Source organism: Arvicola amphibius, chromosome 12, assembly GCF_903992535.2.
Source record: "Arvicola amphibius chromosome 12, mArvAmp1.2, whole genome shotgun sequence".
NCBI classification, from domain to species: domain Eukaryota; kingdom Metazoa; phylum Chordata; class Mammalia; order Rodentia; family Cricetidae; genus Arvicola; species Arvicola amphibius.
The window spans coordinates 110,791,324-110,811,103 of NC_052058.2; the positions used below are offsets into that span (position 1 = coordinate 110,791,324).

At 38.6% G+C, this 19,780-nt stretch overlaps 1 protein-coding gene across 1 annotated transcript; it reads left to right on the forward strand.

Moving 5' to 3' along the window:
* The first annotated feature begins 7,315 nt into the window (after positions 1-7,315).
* Serpinb2 (serpin family B member 2) lies at positions 7,316-16,337 on the forward strand. Its single transcript, XM_038350200.1, has 7 exons — positions 7,316-7,483; positions 10,190-10,309; positions 12,198-12,326; positions 13,135-13,252; positions 13,527-13,669; positions 14,302-14,466; positions 15,933-16,337. The coding sequence occupies exons 1-7, from the start codon at positions 7,316-7,318 to the stop codon at positions 16,335-16,337; spliced, it is 1,248 nt and encodes a 415-aa protein (XP_038206128.1).
* Positions 16,338-19,780: the final 3,443 nt, after the last annotated feature.

Consider the following 19,780-nt stretch of genomic DNA (forward strand, 5'->3'; position numbering starts at 1 on the left):
ATCGAAATCCAGTGCCATTGGCCTTGGCTTCTCAGCAGCCCTCATTGTCTGCCATGTTCAGGGAATCTGGTTTTATCCCATGCTTTTTCAGTCCCAGTCGAGCTGGCCTTGGTGAGCTCCCATTAGATCAGCCCCACTATCTCGGTGGGTGGGTGCACCCCTTGTGGTCCTGACTTCCTTGCTCATGTTCTCCCTCCTTCTGCTCCTCATTTGGACGTTGGGAGCTCAGTCCGGTGCTCCAATGTGGGGCTCTGTCTCTATCTCCATCCATCGCCAGAAGAAGGTTCTATGGTGATATGCAAGATATTCATCAGCATGGCTATAGGATCTGGCCATTTCAGGTTCCCTCTCCTCAGCTGCCCAAGGAACTAGCTGGGGCATCTCCCTGGAAACCTGGGAACCCCTCTAAAGTCAAGTCTCTTGCCAACCCTAAAATGGCGTTTTTAGTTAAGATATATACTTCCCTGCTCCCATATCCACCCTTCCTATATCCCAACCATCCCATTCCCCCAAGCTTTCCCCATCCTTCCCTTCACAGTTTTCTCTTCCCATCTCCCCTAACCCCCATCCCACCCACCCCCAAGTTCCCAATTTTTGCCCGGCAAGCTTGTCTACTTCCAGATTTTTTTTTTTTACCAGTCTGTCTGTCCTCTGGAATTCAGAGCGGGCTGTCTTTAGTCAGGTCCTACTTCTGCCTGAGTCCAAGGCTCCTCTGTAAGATCTTTTTCTTTTATAGTTTCTCTCCCTGCCCCACAATAGCAATGCTTCTTCTGGTAGATTACAAGAAACTCAGCAAATCTTTGTACCTATTTCTGTAATTTTAACATCTTTCCCTTTCTATCCTTATGGTGTGTTTGTGTGTGTGTGTGTGTGTGTGTGTGTGTCTGTGTGTGTGTGTGTTGTTTTCTTTACCTTCCTGTCAACTTTTTTCTCAAGATATACATTACCCATCCCATCTTATCTTCCCTAGGGTAGTATTGGTAGTAGTTCATTTAATTTCTATTTCTATATTTTTTGTATTTTTCTAATTGTGTGTTATGTGATAATTTGCTTTATTATACCAAATTTGTGAGATTGTAGTAATCTAGATGAGATGGTGACTTGTAAGCCTAGCCAACAGTCACACTGTTACGCTAGCTCATGCTCATATAGTAAAATACTTGCTATACAAGGGACAGTACAGCAAATACCAGGAAAGCATTGTCTCATCTGTTCTTCATCAAAGATTGTTATTCACACACACATATATGCACATATGTGTGTACATATACATATATACACATATATATGTATGTGTGTAACAATTTTTTCATCTCATGAAAATAAGAACAGAAACTGGAGGTTTAGTGGTTTAGGCACTGACTTGGAGGATCTCTGATATTAGGTGTATGGTTTGACAGCTATAAAAATAGCAGCCTTGCTCTGTGGATACAGCATTGCTGCAGCTCCTCCTGTCATCACACAGTCACACAATCAAAGTGGCTGACATGGCCTGGGTTGGCTATGAGCAGTATGGACATTTCTCTTGCATCTTCCCTTCTCATCAAGACCTTTCCCCCACCAGAAAACATTCCTTCATAAAATTTTCCCAGAACTCATAGATCAGAACAGAGTTTACCCCGTGAGGACAAGGAGTATCTGAATAACGTACAAATGAAATGAAGGGAATGGTTGCAGAAGAGGATTGCTTTGGTCCTTCCCAGCTGGGTAGTGGTACTAGGAAAGTAATGCCTACAAAAGGCGAGAAATAGGTCCAAGATTATACAACTTGAAAGTGGAGAAAGGGGAACTTGAGCTAGGTCTTTCTAAATCTTTCAAAATCCCCATTCTTAAGCACCACACTATAGGGCCTCTCTAGAGAAGTTTAGTATTTTACTCACTTCACCAAAGAATGATTTAGCAAGAAGCCACTTTATGGTTCGTATTGTTCTTTCTGCTGTGATAATCACAATTCCCCCTTAGGGATGGAATCATAAGTCTGAGGAAGCAGCTGCACGGAAGTGATTATTATACTGTAGACTCAATTCTAAATGGTGCATTTCTAACTAGAAAAAGCTCATTGAGCCTTACAGGAGTCCAAATGGGATTCACGAAGTGACAGGGTAAAAAAGCCACAGACCTGGGCCAGCATGGAGTAGGGTGATAACTTTCTCAAGGGGGTAACTTGAATGAAATGAGGAAGGTGAGAGTGAGGCAAAGTGTGGACAAAGTCTAGGCACACTAATCCATGCAGAGAACAACTGCTGACCTGTGGATGGACGATGGCTGAAAACTTGCCTAATTGGAGGGTGCCATCTAGGAGACCAAGACTAAAAGGGGAAAGAGCACATCAAGCAGTAACATCAACTGAGTGTTTACAGGGAGAAAGAACAGAATACAGGGGTGACACATATCAACCCAAAGTGTTCCTTTGATTTAATGGAGTAATTTAAGGAGTTTAAAGTTCATCTGTGATGGAAGGCATTTAGTGGGTTTTTTTTTAACTTCTGGAGGTCTTCTATCATTTAAAAAGTGATGCTGTCCTTCACTACCAGGCAGATACAGAAGAACCTGCCATTGTACTCCTCCAACAATCAGGGTTTAAGATACTATGCTCTTCTGCAAGTAGAGACTGGTAAGGTCAGGTTGAAGTCTCACAGAGGAACTCACGCTGACTCCATCTCTGGTCTCAGTCTCCCTGACTGTGAGAGCTTCATTTCAAAGCCATGGAAAGTCATGGAGGCCTCGAAGCTTGCTGAGAAGAAGCAGGGTACATTTCTGTGTCCAGTGTCTGCTCTCTCTTACAGAAACGCACAGTGAAGATCTGAGAAGTGATCTGGAAGATGTGTTTCCAGCTTTTTGTGATAAATTCTAACAATATGAACATTTTTAGATTCATGATTACAATTAGTTATGTGTAAATTTGATCTTTTTTCTCTAACATTTGTGGTTATAATTTTTAGTTATCATGTGTGAATTTCTGTCAATTAGAAGTCAACATAAGCAGTAGGTTATTATGGTTTATAGTAGCATAAAATCTATGGTGTAGCCGAGGCAATATAGAAAGCTCTTTAGGTGTGTCCTGAGACAGTAGGTTAGAGTTGAGCACAGAATTATTGAATGATAAACCAGTGTTTCTCCTATTCTGTGTAGAGGGTCCTTTGAGTCTTCTTCAACACAACAGGAAGAAATGATCACATCTTTTACTGCGAAGGCCCCCACAGATGGTGCCTGTCCAAAGGTGGATTATCATGGAATTTAATTACTATCATTGAGTACCTGTGAGAAACAATAAAGACCCAAGAATGAATGGTACAGATTGCTGCTATTGGTTTTAAATTGGAAATTGCTAAATTCTTGAATTTCTAAATGATGTCATACTTCTCAAGTTCTTTCTTAAACTGAACACTACAAATGAGCATTCCTTTCCTACTGATGTCTTTATGAGTAAAATGTTGAATCATACAAAGAACACAAATTAAAAAAGATTTTAAAAAAACTGTGGGAGGAGCATGGCTGTATAAAACTAGTCATTACCTCGTCCTTGCTGTGCCAGCTTTCCAAGGATCCTTTCCTGGCTGTCAGCTGCTCACAGGATTAGAAGGTAATAAAGTGCTTCAGTAAGCCCCTAGTCATATCTAATGAATCCAGGCTTCCCCCTTTCTCTTCCTAATATATTGACCTGTGTAGAGGGTGAGTAAAAGATGTAACCATGTTTTCTTTTTCACTTGTTTAACTAAAGATATTTTGTGTTAAGACTCGAATTAAACTTATGACTGCTTAACTTTGAATCTCAGAAGACAGCAAATGCCTATGAACCAAAATTGAAATGTATGTTTATTTTAATTTCAATTTTAATATTATTGAACAGGTTACAATATGTATGTTTTATATTAACAATTGTTTTGATATAGAATAGACATAAATAGCTACAAATACTAAAATGTTTATATTTAAGCAATTGAAATTAATTATTACATTAGATATAAATAAGTGTTATTCAATTGTCATCTAAATTTAATAATCAGAAACTATAAAAATTAAGCAGTGATTGGGTTCAGGATGATCCAGGATCAGAACATAATTATTTAACTTAGTTCAGTAATGGACCAATTCTGTGAAAGATAAATATCAAATAAATTAGTTGATTGGTTGACTAAGCTAGCAATTTAATCTCTAGTAAGCAGATAATTATTCATTATGAAAACTATCAATTAAAATACTACCCCCTCGTTTCTGAAAAGCTTGTTCTATTTTTTGATGGGCCGTTTCCTTGCCACTATTGTTTTATCTTAATTTTCACTGATTTTTGAAATCAATTAAAACATTTTCATTATTATGATTATATGCAGAAATGTTTGAAATGGCACAGAAAAATCTAATTTGTCAGCTCGGGCTATTGTGGAGAGGGAGTGTGGCAGGTGGTGAGCCTGTGGCACCTCCCGGATTCGTCACTTCTGCCAAGTTTCACTAGTGCTTTTGCCAACTTGTATTTCAGGTACTGCCAGAAGAGGAGAGAGCCCAGCCTAGCACATAAGTTCCATTCATTCTTGCTAATGTTAGTAATAGTCTCATATTTGGAAGCATATGATTCGTCCTGAAATACCCACATCTTCACATTTTCTTTACTCTAGCAGAAACCCCAAAGGAGATAGGGTATGGGATCATTTCCATTAAATCCCAAAGGAGATAGGGTATGTGATCATTTCCATTAAACAAAATGCAGCAGATTTAATTAGGTGACTGAAATAAAGACATCAACTATTATTTTTATTCAAATGTAGTTAACAAGACATCATTAGAAACTAAAACTCCAAGACAAGGGATGTTGCTCAGATGGTGGATTGCTGTCCTAGCAAGCACAAAGCCCTGGGTTCAATTCCTGGCATTTTATAAACCAGGCTTGGTTGCACATACATGTAATTTAAGCACATGGACGCAGACAAAGGAAGACTAGAAACTCTATAGCATCCTTGACTACCTGTTGAGTTCAAGGCTGGCCTCTCTAATACAAAATAATTCAGGTTTTTTAGTTCATTTTTTTCTTTTTCAGTAGAACTGGTGTTCTGAACACAGGTTGCTGCACACCTGGCATTGAGTTATGTCCTCAGACAGAGATGATTTTTAAAGAAGTAAACATCTGGGACAATTTTACTCTGCTTAGTACCATCTTGTTCTCTGTCAAGTCACCTAGAGTCCTACTTTAGTATTAACTGTCTTGGCTGATAACAGCCTTGACCCTTCCATCCTGTTAATGCCTAAGTGACTGGCGGGCTTAGACTGTGGCACAGGCTGAGAAGCAGGAGAGATCATGATATGCTCTCCTGGCCCGATCACTTATTTATTTTTATGCAGGGGCAGAGAAACATTTTATTCATAATTTTAAAATTATTTATTAAGGAAACCTATGCATGGAGTCTAATTAATTGTAATATTAAGTCACTGAAGAAGTTATTTTCTGAACTATCTATTTTAATCAGGAATCTATGATGAAGCGAGAAGGAAAGCAATACTGTTTTCTTTTCAACTAATAAGCTTTCTAGGAGCAATATGGACTTGCTACTTCTCTTTCTTGTTCCCCTTTGTAATATTCTCAGTATAGAACTTCCTTAACTTATAGTTATAGTGAAGTGGTGCCATCAACCTGTGAGATCTGAGATCAGGGAACTTTCTTTGGCAGATCCCAGTCTGCATGCTGCAACATCACAGTAAGCTGTGGGACCACGCAGAAGTTGCTTATCCTCCAAGAGCTTTAGGAAGGCCTCTGTGGAACAGTCAGTCACATCCACCTCGAAGGGTCAGTGAAAGGCTTAACCTGGTGACCTGAGTTCAATCCGCGGAATCCACTGAGAGGTGGAAGGAGAAAACTGCCTCCATAAAGTTGTCATCTAACCTCCACAGGCCCCCATGACATGTGCACCCATGCTCACACTCATGTGCCCACTGCCCCACACTAGTAAGTTAAATACAGAGGCAAGGAATGGGAAAGAATTCTAAAAATACAATTTAATTTCCTATTTTGTCTTTTGTACAAAATGCAATTGCCTTATGTTACAAAAGACAAATTTTGCTGCAAATTCTTCTCTCTCCTACAATACATCTGTAGACAGTCAAGACAGTTTGCTTCATTCAGGGTCTCTCCACTACTCCCCAGTTCTGGAAAAACTTTGTTCTAGAAGGTTTACAAAGAGATGAGCGTTGTCATTGTTTGGCGTATTTGTATATTTTGGTAATTATAGGTTATTTTAGACTATGGTGAAAGAAAAATAGAGAAGTAGGAAGATGGTGGTTGGCATCCCTTCCCACACCCTTGGGTGTGTCCAAGGATCCAGTTGCACAGAAATCCTTAAGTTGTGGAAGGCGTGCCTGACCTTCTTTAGATAACCATAAATTAAACATATTGTGTGGTTCCTATGTTCTTGAATTGCCCCTGAATTCCTGTGGGCACGTAGATTTGTATGACAGGAGAAGAAGGTACCAAAGTGAACTCCCCTGTCCATAGGAAATCCTTTTAGACATGAGGCAGATGAGGAGAATATATGCGGGGGATGATAGTATCTGGACATAGATAGCAACCCTAAAGTATATTATATACCTCGAAATGGAGAAGTTGAAAGCTTGTCTCACCTGAACCCAGCAAGACCATGTACATGTGGCACCCATTTGGATAAGTGTATTATATTCTGCCTATGAACATAGGTGTATGTGGTGTGGGTATGTGTAGTGTGAATATGGACGAAACATGGAGGTGACTTTCCTGCCTCAGTTTACCCTCCCGCTCTCTGTTACTGAATGGCATAGTCAGATGGCTTTTGTGCAGTAGCACGCTCTTTCTATGCACAGAGGTAGCTTTCCTTTTCCTCACAGGATTTCAGGAGGATTAAATGATTACACAAGTAAGGTGTTTAGTAGTTAGTGTCTACAGTCTAGGTGTTTAACATGTAAAGAATGGAACTCAAATGAATGTTACTGTTGTTACTATCCTTATTATAATCTGGATTTCACAAAGTGTCGTTCCTCATATCTGTCATCATATCTCAGGATTGGCTACATATTTTACAGAGGCTGGGGAAAATTGAAATTGCAGGGTTTCTTGTTTAAAATAACTCCAAATTTCAGAATGGAGTCAAAGAATGTTGTACCTGTGCCCTGTGAGGAGCGCATGGTTTGTGACCCTAAGCAACTGTCACTGTCCCTCATTTTGTCTCACGGAGGGAAGACAGGAAGGGAACCGTAGGCAGGACACCGCCTATATTCCTCTGCCAACTTCACTCACAGTGCCGAACATTCATTCAGAGTGCTTTCTCTCTCTTCGCCTTTATTCTAGACTGAAACAATGGAAGAGCTTTCCATGGCAAACACCGTGTTTGCCCTCAATATCCTCAAGCATATAGAACAAACAAACTCTGCCCAGAATATCTTTTTCTCTCCGTGGAGCATCTCGTCCACCTTGGCTATGGTTTTCCTCGGTGCCAGGGGCAACACTGAACACCAGATGGCCAAAGTAAGTTGCTTTAAACCTCACCTCAGAATCCAGTGTTTTCTGAATTGAACCGTAGGCTTGCTCTTGTTTTGTGCTCAGGTCATCTTGACTCTACGAAAGCAGGGATGGTGGCATGAGTGTCATCACCAACCATCACAACACAGATTTTGTAAGTTTAAATCTAGAAAATGTCCAAATCAGAAACTCCTCTAATGCAGATAGCAGAAGGATGTTAGCATTTCTATAAGGATGAAAATAGTAACTGGAAATCTCCCATTTAAATCAGATCATGCTCACAGTTTGCACAGCAAGGGTTTTGAGTGCTTCATTTTACATGGTTTTAGGTCAAATATCATTATGCAGATAAGAACACTGGCAACCTGTTCCCAAGAGCACCCGTGACCTTCTATTCCAGCTGAAGCTCCCTCTTAACAATACCACTGTGGGTAGTGTTTGTTTCCCCTTTCATATAAAGAATGTCTCCTGATGGTTTTAAGCCAGGGTCACAAAGAAAAAAAAGCACTGTGGCTTTGGTTAGCATACTTACAGAAATATATATATATATATATATATATATATATATATATATATATATATGTCTTTAGTGGACTTTTTCACATTATCCACTGTGAAGCTATGTCGACAAGTGGGGCTGGATATTGTAGATAGCAAGTCCCCAAAGTCAATGAGAAGAGCATGTAAAACATCAGTGCCAGGGATTTATGTGTCAAGGCTTTTTCTTCTTTCCTGATGAATGGTCAGAGATTCAGACAGGAGACCTTTCTCCAGACTTCAGAACTACTTAAATTATAATCTGCAGTACACCTAAAGATTCATACTATGTATTATAATTTCTCATGATCATGTTACTTGCTAGGTCAAAGACCTGAATGTGGAAATCATGTAATTAAAATTTCATTGTATCCACATGCATGCACGCAAATATTAATAATGTGTGTTCTGAGTACAAGCACTCATTGTGTTTGCAGTCACACCAAAATGCCATGGGCTTCTACCCACGTTCCCATGAGAACTGTGTCTGAGCATAAATACATTCTGCTTGAGAACACAGTGACCCACTTCAGGTGAGCCTCTTTTCAAGTACAGAGTTTCACAGAGACATGAGCCAACAGGTCAGGAGGTAGATTCCTGTCTAAACCGAAGTCAGTTTAAACAGCATGTTTTACAAGACTCAGTTGTTCAACCCTGATGGTAGCAGAGTTGTGCCATACTTCTTCCTCCTTACTTCCTTTGCCTTGAGAAAGCATAGTAAACCATGGTTTGCAAAACCTTAGAAAGCGTTTGTGCATTCAACTTTTAAGTGTAAAGGGCAGGAGCAGCACAGCTAGAGTGCGAGTCTCAGATGAAATGCTCTGAGTTAAAGTGATTTTGACACTGAAGGAAAAATTCTTTTTGTGGTCACTCTAGCCAGAGAGATATCCTAACTCAAGAAAGTTCTTTTGGTCTTTGGGACCATGTAGTTTTTTTTACAACTCTGATGCATGGAGAGATTTTAAAATTCAAGTGCTAACTTGATTGGTTTCAGAGTAAAAAGGCTATTTCTTTAGAATAGGGAAGAAGGGCGGGGCTATGCAGCACCAGCTCCATGTTTCCTGCCTCACTCCCAGGTTAAACAATGGAAGACTTGCAGAGAAAGGTCCCCAAATACTAATCCTTTTCAAGTCTAGAAAGTTATCAACTAGCTAGATATAACTGCCTACTTCATTGCAAGATGCCAATTACCAGCCCGTTTACAATTTTGTTTCCTCTTTACCAAGGGCCAAAAGGGGAAGTGTTTCAGGGTCAGATGTTCTCAAAGACATAGCTGGCTGTTGGAATCTCAGTCTGGAGGACTAGGCTGGGCTGGTGGAACTTTGTGGAAACAGGACTTGAGATAGCCTTACAGAGATCAGTCTTTCCCCACTGCCTCTACTAGCTGTACGAAACCACTTACAGGTAGAGAGATGCAGTGTAGCAAATGCTGTGAATGCCCCGACACAGGTATTACTTTCTATGTGCACATAGTATTTGTGAATATCTTATCTTGGGTGATATTTGGTGACTAATGTTCATGTTAAAGCCCACTATGGCTTCTAACTTTCTTCAGCTTAAAATGTATTTAGTAGGAAAGTTCACTTCAGTGAAAAGAAGATGAGTTAATTCTATTACTTTCTTTAAAATAGTAAAAAATACAGTATTAAAATATTGATGCTTTTCAAAACAATTTGTGGACTGGATGAAATTTAGATAATTCAGGGTAGATTTTATAAATCATCTCATAATAACATTGTTTTTTAAAATTTTCAGTATAGGAGTTAGTATCAAGTACTTCATAGATTTTTGAGACACAGAAAGAATGCCTATGCTTATTTTCCACATACAAATACAGAGTCAGACAGTACCATCTAGAGCAGTGCTTCTTAACCTTCCTAGTGCTTTGACCCTTTAGTACATGCTGTGGTGACTCCCAACCATAAATTATTTTCTTTGCTTCTTCATAACTGTAATTTTGCTAGTTATGAATCATAATGTAAATATCTATTTTCTGATAGTCTTAGGTGACCCTTGAGAAAAGTTTGTTCTCCCCCCACCGCCTCCATGCTTCCTGCCTCACTCCCAAATGGTTTCACCGCACAGAAATGCTGATCTAGCGATTCCTGAGCCATTGGTTTGAAGTGAAGTAATTTTGCACGGCCACATCATCACTCTTCCTGATTCTGACTGCAGGTGCTGCAATTTAACAAAGTTAATGGCTATGACATCACTATGGGAACCCCAGAGAACGTCAGAGGCTTTGATTGCACACAGCAAATACAGAAGGGAAATTATCCTGATGCTATTTTACAGGTACCAGACTTGGTTTTGCTTTATTTTATATTCTGTCTCTAGCAGCTACTTGTCTCAGAGTCATAGTGTTTAACTGAGAAGAAATATAACAGAGTTCTACTATCCATAGGAAGAACACCTAGACTAAGTACTGTGATGAATATCCCAAGGACATCCAATAACAAGGGTCAGAGCCAGGGCAGCATCCAGGCTTATTAATGTTTCAGCAATGATTGTTCCTCAATCCTATCACATTATTTTGCCATAAGTATATATAATATGTATAGTACTGTTTGTATATCATATTATTTATATTTATAATAAACTATTTATTCTGAAAGTGTTCTATGCTATGTTACAAGAATGTTTGGATGCATAAGTCCATAGATATTTATGAGAATTTCATGAGGAAAAGAGTGTGATCATAATTAGGGGTTGGTGAAGCATAAACCTGGTTGCTGTAGGAGAATCTAATGAATATATTATCTGCTTATAATATATCACCTATCTATAAATAACTTGTCATATGTCTAGCTATCACTTATTATCTACCTATTATGCATATGCATCTATCTACTCTATATCTATATCATCAGCCTACTAATTATCACCTATTTGTCTATATCTACCTGTCAACTCTGTCATCTGTCTGTCTGTTATCTATCTCCCATCTATTACCAACTTACCTGTCCATTCATTTATTTATATCTATTGCAGGTGATAATTCTATTCATCCATCTATTATCTGTTATTCAAAGTAATACCTTTATCCCATAGGTTATATCCTTAAAAACTGGCTGCCTAGTTACATTAGCAAAACTGTGAAGGGATACTCTATTAGTAACTAACTTACATGGTTATGCCATGATTAGATTATGGGGACACGTCTCCTGATTCTTCTTTCCTGAATATACTAGTGGTCCACCCACCCATCACTTGGTGTGATGCGGGGTACAGAAGGTAGATAAAGCCTCCCGATACTTTCTAAAACACTGGAGAGCTCTGTCTTGTACTCTAGCCCAGTCGCTGTTGTAACTCTGTCTGTCACACTGCTTAGCATTTGATCTCTCATCAATTTTGTCAACTTTTAAAGCTCTGGTTTCTTACTACAAAGGTCACCTTCAAAAATGAGAACATATTAAGGCTATATAAAGTGTGGTAACATTTCACTATAGTTTCACTGAAAACTTCACAACTGACAAGTAAAATTGCACATATGCAGGGTACGTTAGGTAATATATCTATACCTTGTGAAATGATTACTACAATCAAAGTAATACATTGACCACATATGAAGTCATTGTGTGTGTGTGTGTGCGCATGCTCGCGTGCATGTGTGCAGGGGTATGAAAATCTATTTAAATGTCTTTATCACACATTTCAGAAACAATCCAGTCTTACGAACTGTACTCCTAATGTTATACTTTAGATATTCTGGGTTTATTCATTCTGTAATATAATAAAATTTCATCAGAAACATGAGTGTAGAAATATCAAAAGAAACTGTCTTTCATCCAGGCTGTGAGGTTTCTTATTTCTAACGAATCTAATCTACAGATACAGCAGAAGTCTATAATTATCAAAGTGCACCTTTATAGCCTTCCTATACTACATTTCTATATTTATTTCTGCTTTTTCTTCCATGGGGTGCTGAAACAAGCTTGCCTTGAATTCATTATGTTGCCATGATGAGTCTTGAACATAGTCTTTGTGCCTCTGTCTCTCTTGGTATCATAGATGGGAGACATTACTCCAATCTTTTTGAATGACACTCTTACAGATCTTTTTCCTCTAATGGACTAGAAAAAGATGTATGCATACAATATTTTGTTGTTTTGGGAAAATGTTATTGCTTCAGGAGTCTTTAGTTAGTATTACTGTATTATAAATGAAAATTTCTTCTGTTTAGGCACAAGCAAGAGATAAAGTCCATTCATTGTTCAACTCTCTCAGCTCGGCAATCAACACTTGCTCAGGAGATTATTTACTGGAAAGTGCCAATAAGCTGTTTGGAGAGAAATCTGCTAGATTCAAAGAAGTAAGTGAAGTTGACACTATAAGAATTCTTCCAAAACCAGCAGTGAGGTAGTTTGGAAACACTTCTCCACAATTCTCAGGATCAGACTCAGAAATGCAGGTGGGCTTTTAAAGGCTGGCTTTACTGTCTCTCCTGTTCCTGCTGAATGTCCCATGCAAAGAACAGATCACAACAGTCATATAACTGCTTTTCCCAGTGATGTAACTACTGTTCTCCTCTGTTTCTCCAAGCTATACCTCTGTTCTTATTCAGTGTCTTTTCTTAAATTTTAATTAATTTTTTAAAACCATCTTTTCTCACTTTACATACCTATCCCAGTTCCCACTCCCTTCTCTCCTCCCACTCTCCCCCACCGTCCCTCCACTCCACTCCCATCCACTCTTCAGAGAGGGTAATGATTTCCATGGGGAGTCAACAAAGTCAGTCAATCACTTTGAGGCAGGACTAAGGCCCTCTGCCCTAAATTTAGGCCTAACAAGGTATCTCTCCAAAAAAAATGGACTCCAGAAAGCCAGTTTAAGCACTTGGGATAAACCTGGTCCCACTGTCAGTGACTACACAGACTGCTCAACCACACAGCTGTCACCCATACTCAGAGGGCCTAGTATCTTTAGAGCAAAGGGTAGATAGAGTTGGTGCTGGAGCATAGGACTGGGCATTATCAGTGAAAGTGAAACTGTCCTAGATTTACACACTCCCCAGTCATCTCACCTCCCACTGCCTTATGTCTCCTTGGAGCCTGTAATTCATCATGCCTCTCTTATTCAACATATGCCATGTGTAATTGTGTTTTTTGTTTGTTTTAAAGGAATACATACAACTCTGTAAGAAATATTACTCTACAGAACCAGAGGCAGTAGACTTCCTTAAATATGCTGAAGAAGCTAGAAACAAGATAAATTCCTGGGTCAAGACCCAAACCAAAGGTAAAACTTTGGATTTTTTTCTTCTGGTTTTTTTTTGTTTCTTTTGAAATCAAACATCCTTAAATTTCACCCTCATTCCCTCAAAATTGTACAGTCAACTCTCCTTCACCTCCTTCTGAGTTGAGTAAGTCTCAGACTACTGAAAAACTGGAAAACAATATACAAGAAAGTGATTCCTCCAAATATTATAAAAAGTTATACTTTATATGTAGTATTATACAGTTTCTTTCATTTCTTTATTATAAAACCTAAACATGTATTGTGTTCTCTACAGGTGAAATCTCAAACCTGTTACCTGAAGGTTCCGTAGATAAAGACACCAAGATGGTACTGGTGAATGCTGTCTATTTCAAAGGAAAGTGGAAAACTCCATTTGCAAAGAAACTTAATGAGCTTTATCCCTTCCGTGTGAACTTGGTATGAAACAAGAAGCATTTTTCTAGCATTATTTTAGAGCTTGGAAAAGGATACAGAAAACTTAGAAAAGATTCATTGACTTTCCCATAACTTTCTAGTTACAGCTTGGGTGGGCATAGGCTCTTTCTAGCTACTGAGTATCATTCAATAATTCCTAAGAGTCAATGGACAGAAGTGAAGACCATGGTTTTATAATTTATAATTATGTGGCATAATTCCTCTTACCTGGAATTAAATGTTGGTTCTACATTTGCACTATGACTTCATATATTATCCATTTGTTCCTATTTTGATCTTTAAAGCTAGAATAATATCTAGTTCAAAAGATTGATTTGAGTATTTGACAGTTTATCTAACTTCCTGGATCAATTTAGGCATTACAATTTTTTTTTATTTTTTTATTAGTAGTAGCAGTATTATTAATATTATTTTCTATCTTACTAAGTATTGACTATAAGATAAACAAAGCCATTAAGTTTGAGGACCTTGTCTAAAAACTATACAAATATTTGCTTTTTTTGATGGAAGAAAACAAATCTCCTCAGCTTTGGCCCAGAAATCATTTAGTCTTGCTACAAATTTCTTCAACGTCTGAGAACTGACTTTCATATTTTACATTTTAACAATATTAGCGTGAGAGCAAACCTGTTCAGATGATGCACCTACGTGAAAAGCTGAACATTGGATACATAATGGATCTAAAGACTCAGATTCTAGAGCTTCCGTATATTGGAGACATCAGTATGTTCCTGTTGCTTCCTGATGAGATTGAGGATGCGTCCACTGGCTTGGAGTTGGTAATGCATTCCAGTTTCAATTATTTTCAAATTTGGCAGCAAAATCTCCTTTGCTCAAAATGAGTATCAATGTCATGGAAATGGTGTGTAATTTGTCACAAATGAATGATTAAGTTGATTTACATGTGTCAATTTCGCAAAATCTCAAAGTCTGAAACTTATGTATTTTATGCTACCATCTTACAAAATTAGTCCAGCTCATTAAGTTTTAAACATAGTAAAGTCATTTAATTGCTTATTTTATTTTTTTAGTTATTAAGATTATAATTATTCCCTTATTTCCTCCTTTCAAAGCTCCTTTATACCCTTTCTTGCTGTCTTTCAAACTTTATGGCCTACTTGTCATTGCTTATTGTCACATGCTTATATACATACACATATAAATATGCAGTCTTAAATACAGACTTCTCAGTCTATATAACATTATCTGTATGTATGTTTTCAGGACTGACTATTTGATATTAGACAACCATTTGCTTTGCTCTTCCCTCAAGATCATTCCTGTCACTCTCATAATTCTTCAGTTGTCTGTAGTTCTTTGTATGGGGTTGCAGCTTCATTTTCGTTCCTATTCTTTAATGCTTTATTAATAGGTTGAGAATTCCATACACTCATGTAATGTGCTTTGATGCGATTCAGTCCTTGCTCTCCCCTACTACTCCTATAAACCCTCTCACCACTTTTCCAACCAACTTCACATTTTCTTTTTTCAACCTCACTGAGGTCATTATATGCTGTCAGAATATGTGCGAATGTAAGACTATCCACTGGAACATGGACACTTATTAGGAACTTTACCCACGAAGAAAATGACCTATCCCCCCATAGTAGCCGTCAGTGGTTTTTGGATATGACAGAGCCATTGCATACATGAATTCAGAGAATCATACACAAAACCTACAAAAGATCAAGCCAGCCAAATAAAAGTTTATAGAGTAGAGGAGCTCATATAATCCCACCTCTACCTGAGGAGTAATTGGCAATTAATATGAATACATATATTGAGGTCAGGTTTTACTATGTAGCCCTGGTTGGCCTGGAATTCACTTATGTAGTCCAGGATAGCCTTGAACTCATAGAGATCCACCTACTTCTGCCTCTTGGGTGCAATAATTAAACCCACGCACCACTGAACTTAGCTTTGCAATTGATTTTTTAAAGTGTTATTTGTTATTATTTTTATATTTATGGCTGTATTGAGTGCATGAAGTTTATATATCACATGTATGCAATGTTCATGGGGACCAAAAGAAGACATTGGATCCCCTGGGACTGGATCTACTTATGTTTGTGAGCTGCCATTTGGTTCTTAGACTCAATCCTGGGTCCCCTGGAAGAGTAACCAATGTTTATAACCACTGAGTCACCTATCCAGCCACTTGGCAATTGATGTCTAACATTAGGCTTTGAGATATTTTTTGTCCTTTCTCAAATTCACTTTTTTTGTTTGTTCTTTATTCCTACAGCTGGAAAGTGAAATAAACTTTGATAAATTCAATCAATGGATGAGCAAAGACACAATGGCTGAAGACGATGTTGAGGTCTACCTCCCCCAGTTCAAGCTAGAGCAGCATTATGAACTCAAGCCTATTCTGAGAAGCATGGGCATGGAGGATGCCTTCAATATGAGCAAGGCCAACTTCTCAGGAATGTCCCAGAGGAATGACCTTTTTCTTTCTGAGGTGTTCCATGAAGCCACAGTGCATGTCACTGAGGAGGGCACTGTAGCAGCTGGTGGCACCGGGGCAGTTATGACAGGGAGAACTGGTCATGGAGGCCCACAGTTTGTGGCAGATCATCCCTTTCTTTTCTTTATCATTAACAAAACTACCAATGCGATACTATTTTGTGGTAGATTCTCCTCTCCCTAAAAAGGGAAGACCTTATTTATACATTATATTTTTTTACATTATATTTTTACAGCATTCGCTATAAGCCACAGAATTGCTTCTGTAAGTGTCAATTGAAGACTTTTTTTTACATACACATTTTTGTACTTCTGATTGATATACACTAAATATAAACTCAGAAATAATTGCAGAGCTCTCAACAATAATTATTGAAAAAGTCTACTAATTATTGTTTTCTAAAGCTGTATAATATCTATTAGTTCATCCTCATTATTTCTTTGTCTTTAGAGCTTTGGTTCTTTTACAGTATTATTTATTATTTATATAATGGTAGTTTTACTAATGATTGTCCTCTGTATAACAAAACTGTAACATTGAAAAAGCAGGTAACCAGAGAATTTTTCTATCTAAAAAAGCAAGCATTTGATCTAATAATGAAAGAACAACATGAATCCGTATATGCTCTCCCATAATAATCACCCAAATAAAAACACAATAAAAGGCAATAACATGTTACATTTCTATCACTGTATATCATATGTATGTTTCTGTAACTCATGTGTAATTAGAAATATGCAGTAACTTAAGTAAGCTTGCTCACTTACAAGTATTTGCTGCTATTAGGTATGAACAGCACTGCTTTCAGTCCTTGTTTGTTAGTCTTCGTTCCATCACTGTAAGAAAATACCACAGATAATAAAGTTGAAATTTTTTTCTGTCTTATTGTTTTAGAAGTTTTTCTCCAAGGTTTGTAGGATGGTTGCTTTTGTGCCTGTGGTCAAACAGGAAAATGTGGTAGAAGGTGTGTAGAATAGTGCTGTTCATTTCAAGAATGTCAAAGAGAGGAGAAAAAGACTAGTTCCCCTCATCCCCTTAAAAGGCATGTGACCAAAGATTTGGATTTTTCATAAGGCTCTCTTTTTTTTTGTAGCTTTGGTGCCTGTCATGGAACTACCTCTTGTAGACCAGGCTGGCCTGGAATTCACAGAGATCTGCCTGCTTCTACCTCCCAAGTGCTGGAATTAAAAGCATGCACCACCACCATCCAGCAGGCTCTACCTCTTACATGTTTCCACTACCCTCTAGTAACTTCAGCCAGGGAACCAAACCTCTAAAGCATGGAACCTTCAAAGACATTCCACATCCAAGCTGTAACACTTTGATTCCTAAGAGCTAACCACAATGTATCACTTGTGGGAACATAGAATAATGGACACAAAAAGGAGCAGAGAACATCTTCTCTTGCACAGCAAGCCAATACTTAGGGTGATTGGGATGGTGGACAGTTGGGCTTTTCTCTGCTAACTTGGCATAAGGTAGAGTTACCTGGAAAGAAGAACCTGATTTGAGAAATGCTTCCATTAGGTTGCCTATAGGAAAGTCTATAGGGCATTTCCTTGATTAGTGTTTGATGTGGAAGGACTTAAACCATCATGGATGATGCCACCCCTTAGCAGGTGGGCCTTGCTTCTCTAAAAATGCAGGTCAAACAAAGCAGGAAGAAACCCTCCTCCATGACTTTAGGTTCTTGCAGTGCAGGAGTTTCTGTCCTGGACTATGATATCCAATTGTAAGCTAAATGACTTTCTTCTCCAAGTTGCTTTTGTTCATGGTGTTTGATCACAGCAATAGAACAGTGTCTTAGTCCCTGTTCTATTGCTGTGAAGACATATCACGACCAAGGAAACTTTTATAAAAGAAAACTTTTAATTGGGGCTGGCTTACAGTTTCGTCCTGAGGGAGCATGGCAGCATGAAGGCAGACTTGGTGCTTGGGTGGTAGTTGAGATCTTTACCTCCTGATCTACATGCAGAGAGGGAGAGAGTCACAGGGCCTCAAAGCCCACCCTCAGTCCCATACCTCCTCCAACAAGGTCACACCTTCTAATCCTCCCCTGACAGCTGAAGCATGATTAATAAAACTCAGAGACAAAATTTGGAGCTCAAACTGGTCAGAAAAGCAAAACAGCCAACCACTGGCTCTTACCTTTACCTCAGTCTGAAGTGGTGATCCTGCCTCCAGGACTCTCAGAATGAGACTGAGACTGACAGCTGTCTCCTCCCTTTTTATAATCCTCTCTAGTTCTGTGATTAAAGGTATGCACCACTGGGATTAAAGGCATGTACTCCTCAGTTTCTATGGCAACTAGTGTGGCTACTGGGATTAAAAGTGTGTGTTACCACCACTGCCTGGTCTGTAAAGCTGGCCAGTGGGGCTGTTTTACTCTCTGATCTTCAGGAAGGTTTTATTTATTAAAAGACAAATAAAATGTCACTACAGACAGCTCATCAACTGGGGACTAGGCTTGCAAATATATTAGCCTATAGACCAGTCTCATTCAAACCATCACAGACTGGTTGTAGAAAAATGGATCAGAGTCCCTTTCTCATAGCAACAAAGACATAGCAATTCAAAACAGTTTATGACAGAGTCTTCTGAGGTGTCCTTTGAAGGAATCAAAATTTTTCGAAGACACTTAAAGTAATGTTGGTGAGCATTTATTCTTTCCATGTCTTTCATTTATTTGTGGTACAAGTGATTGAGCCTGTCACCTTACACATGCTACTCAAATGCTCTACCACTAAGCTTCCACCGAACTTTCTGAGACAGGGGCGTATTAAGTTACCCAGGCTGACCTTGAACTTGTTAATAATCCTTCTGCTTTGGCCCCCCAAAGAGCTAGCATAGACTCCTGTACCACCAGGTTCCACTACTAATTTTCATTTTTCTATTAGGAAACAAAATAACACAAAGCATGATTTTATTGATAGAGATAGTACATTTTTAGATAGGGATTTTAATTAAGTAGGAAATAAATAGAGACTTAGGGAGGAAAATGAAAACAGCTTTGCCTTGTGACTGTTACAAAGATGAAACAACTTGTTTCATCCAGAAGAATCTAGATATAAATGTGTTTACTGTAAACAACATAAATGACTAGAACAAGTTTTCCAGCCGAGCAATGATGTAGCCCAAGTTACCCAGTCAGTCAAAGCCAGGTCTGTCTTTGTGGAGCCTCAGCATGATGCATTCGGCTAAGATACTAGTATCTGCTCTTTACAGGCCTAGTGGACAGCATTTAATTTCCTACCACAAATATTATTTACTTGTGCAATCCAGAGAAGCTTTCCACAGTGGGTTCTCTCCTGGTCTTCAATTCACTGGAAGAGACATATATGCACAATAAAGTGGAAACAGCACTCAGTGCATGCAAGGCCCCTCAGTTCCTCTGGGCTATTTTTGGTGTTCTCATACTTCCTTTCACTTTATCGTCATTCCTCCATGCTCCTGAAAATAACACTGGTGCCCTATTGCTTTTTCCTGTGCTATAGAAAAGGGGCCATATGAAGTCTACTGGGGGACAAAAAAGCAGAAAATTATGGACGATGTCCCACATAACAATGGCATCCAAAACATTAACTGACCCAAGTCTCACTCTGGGTTCTGTTCTAGCATTCCAAGCA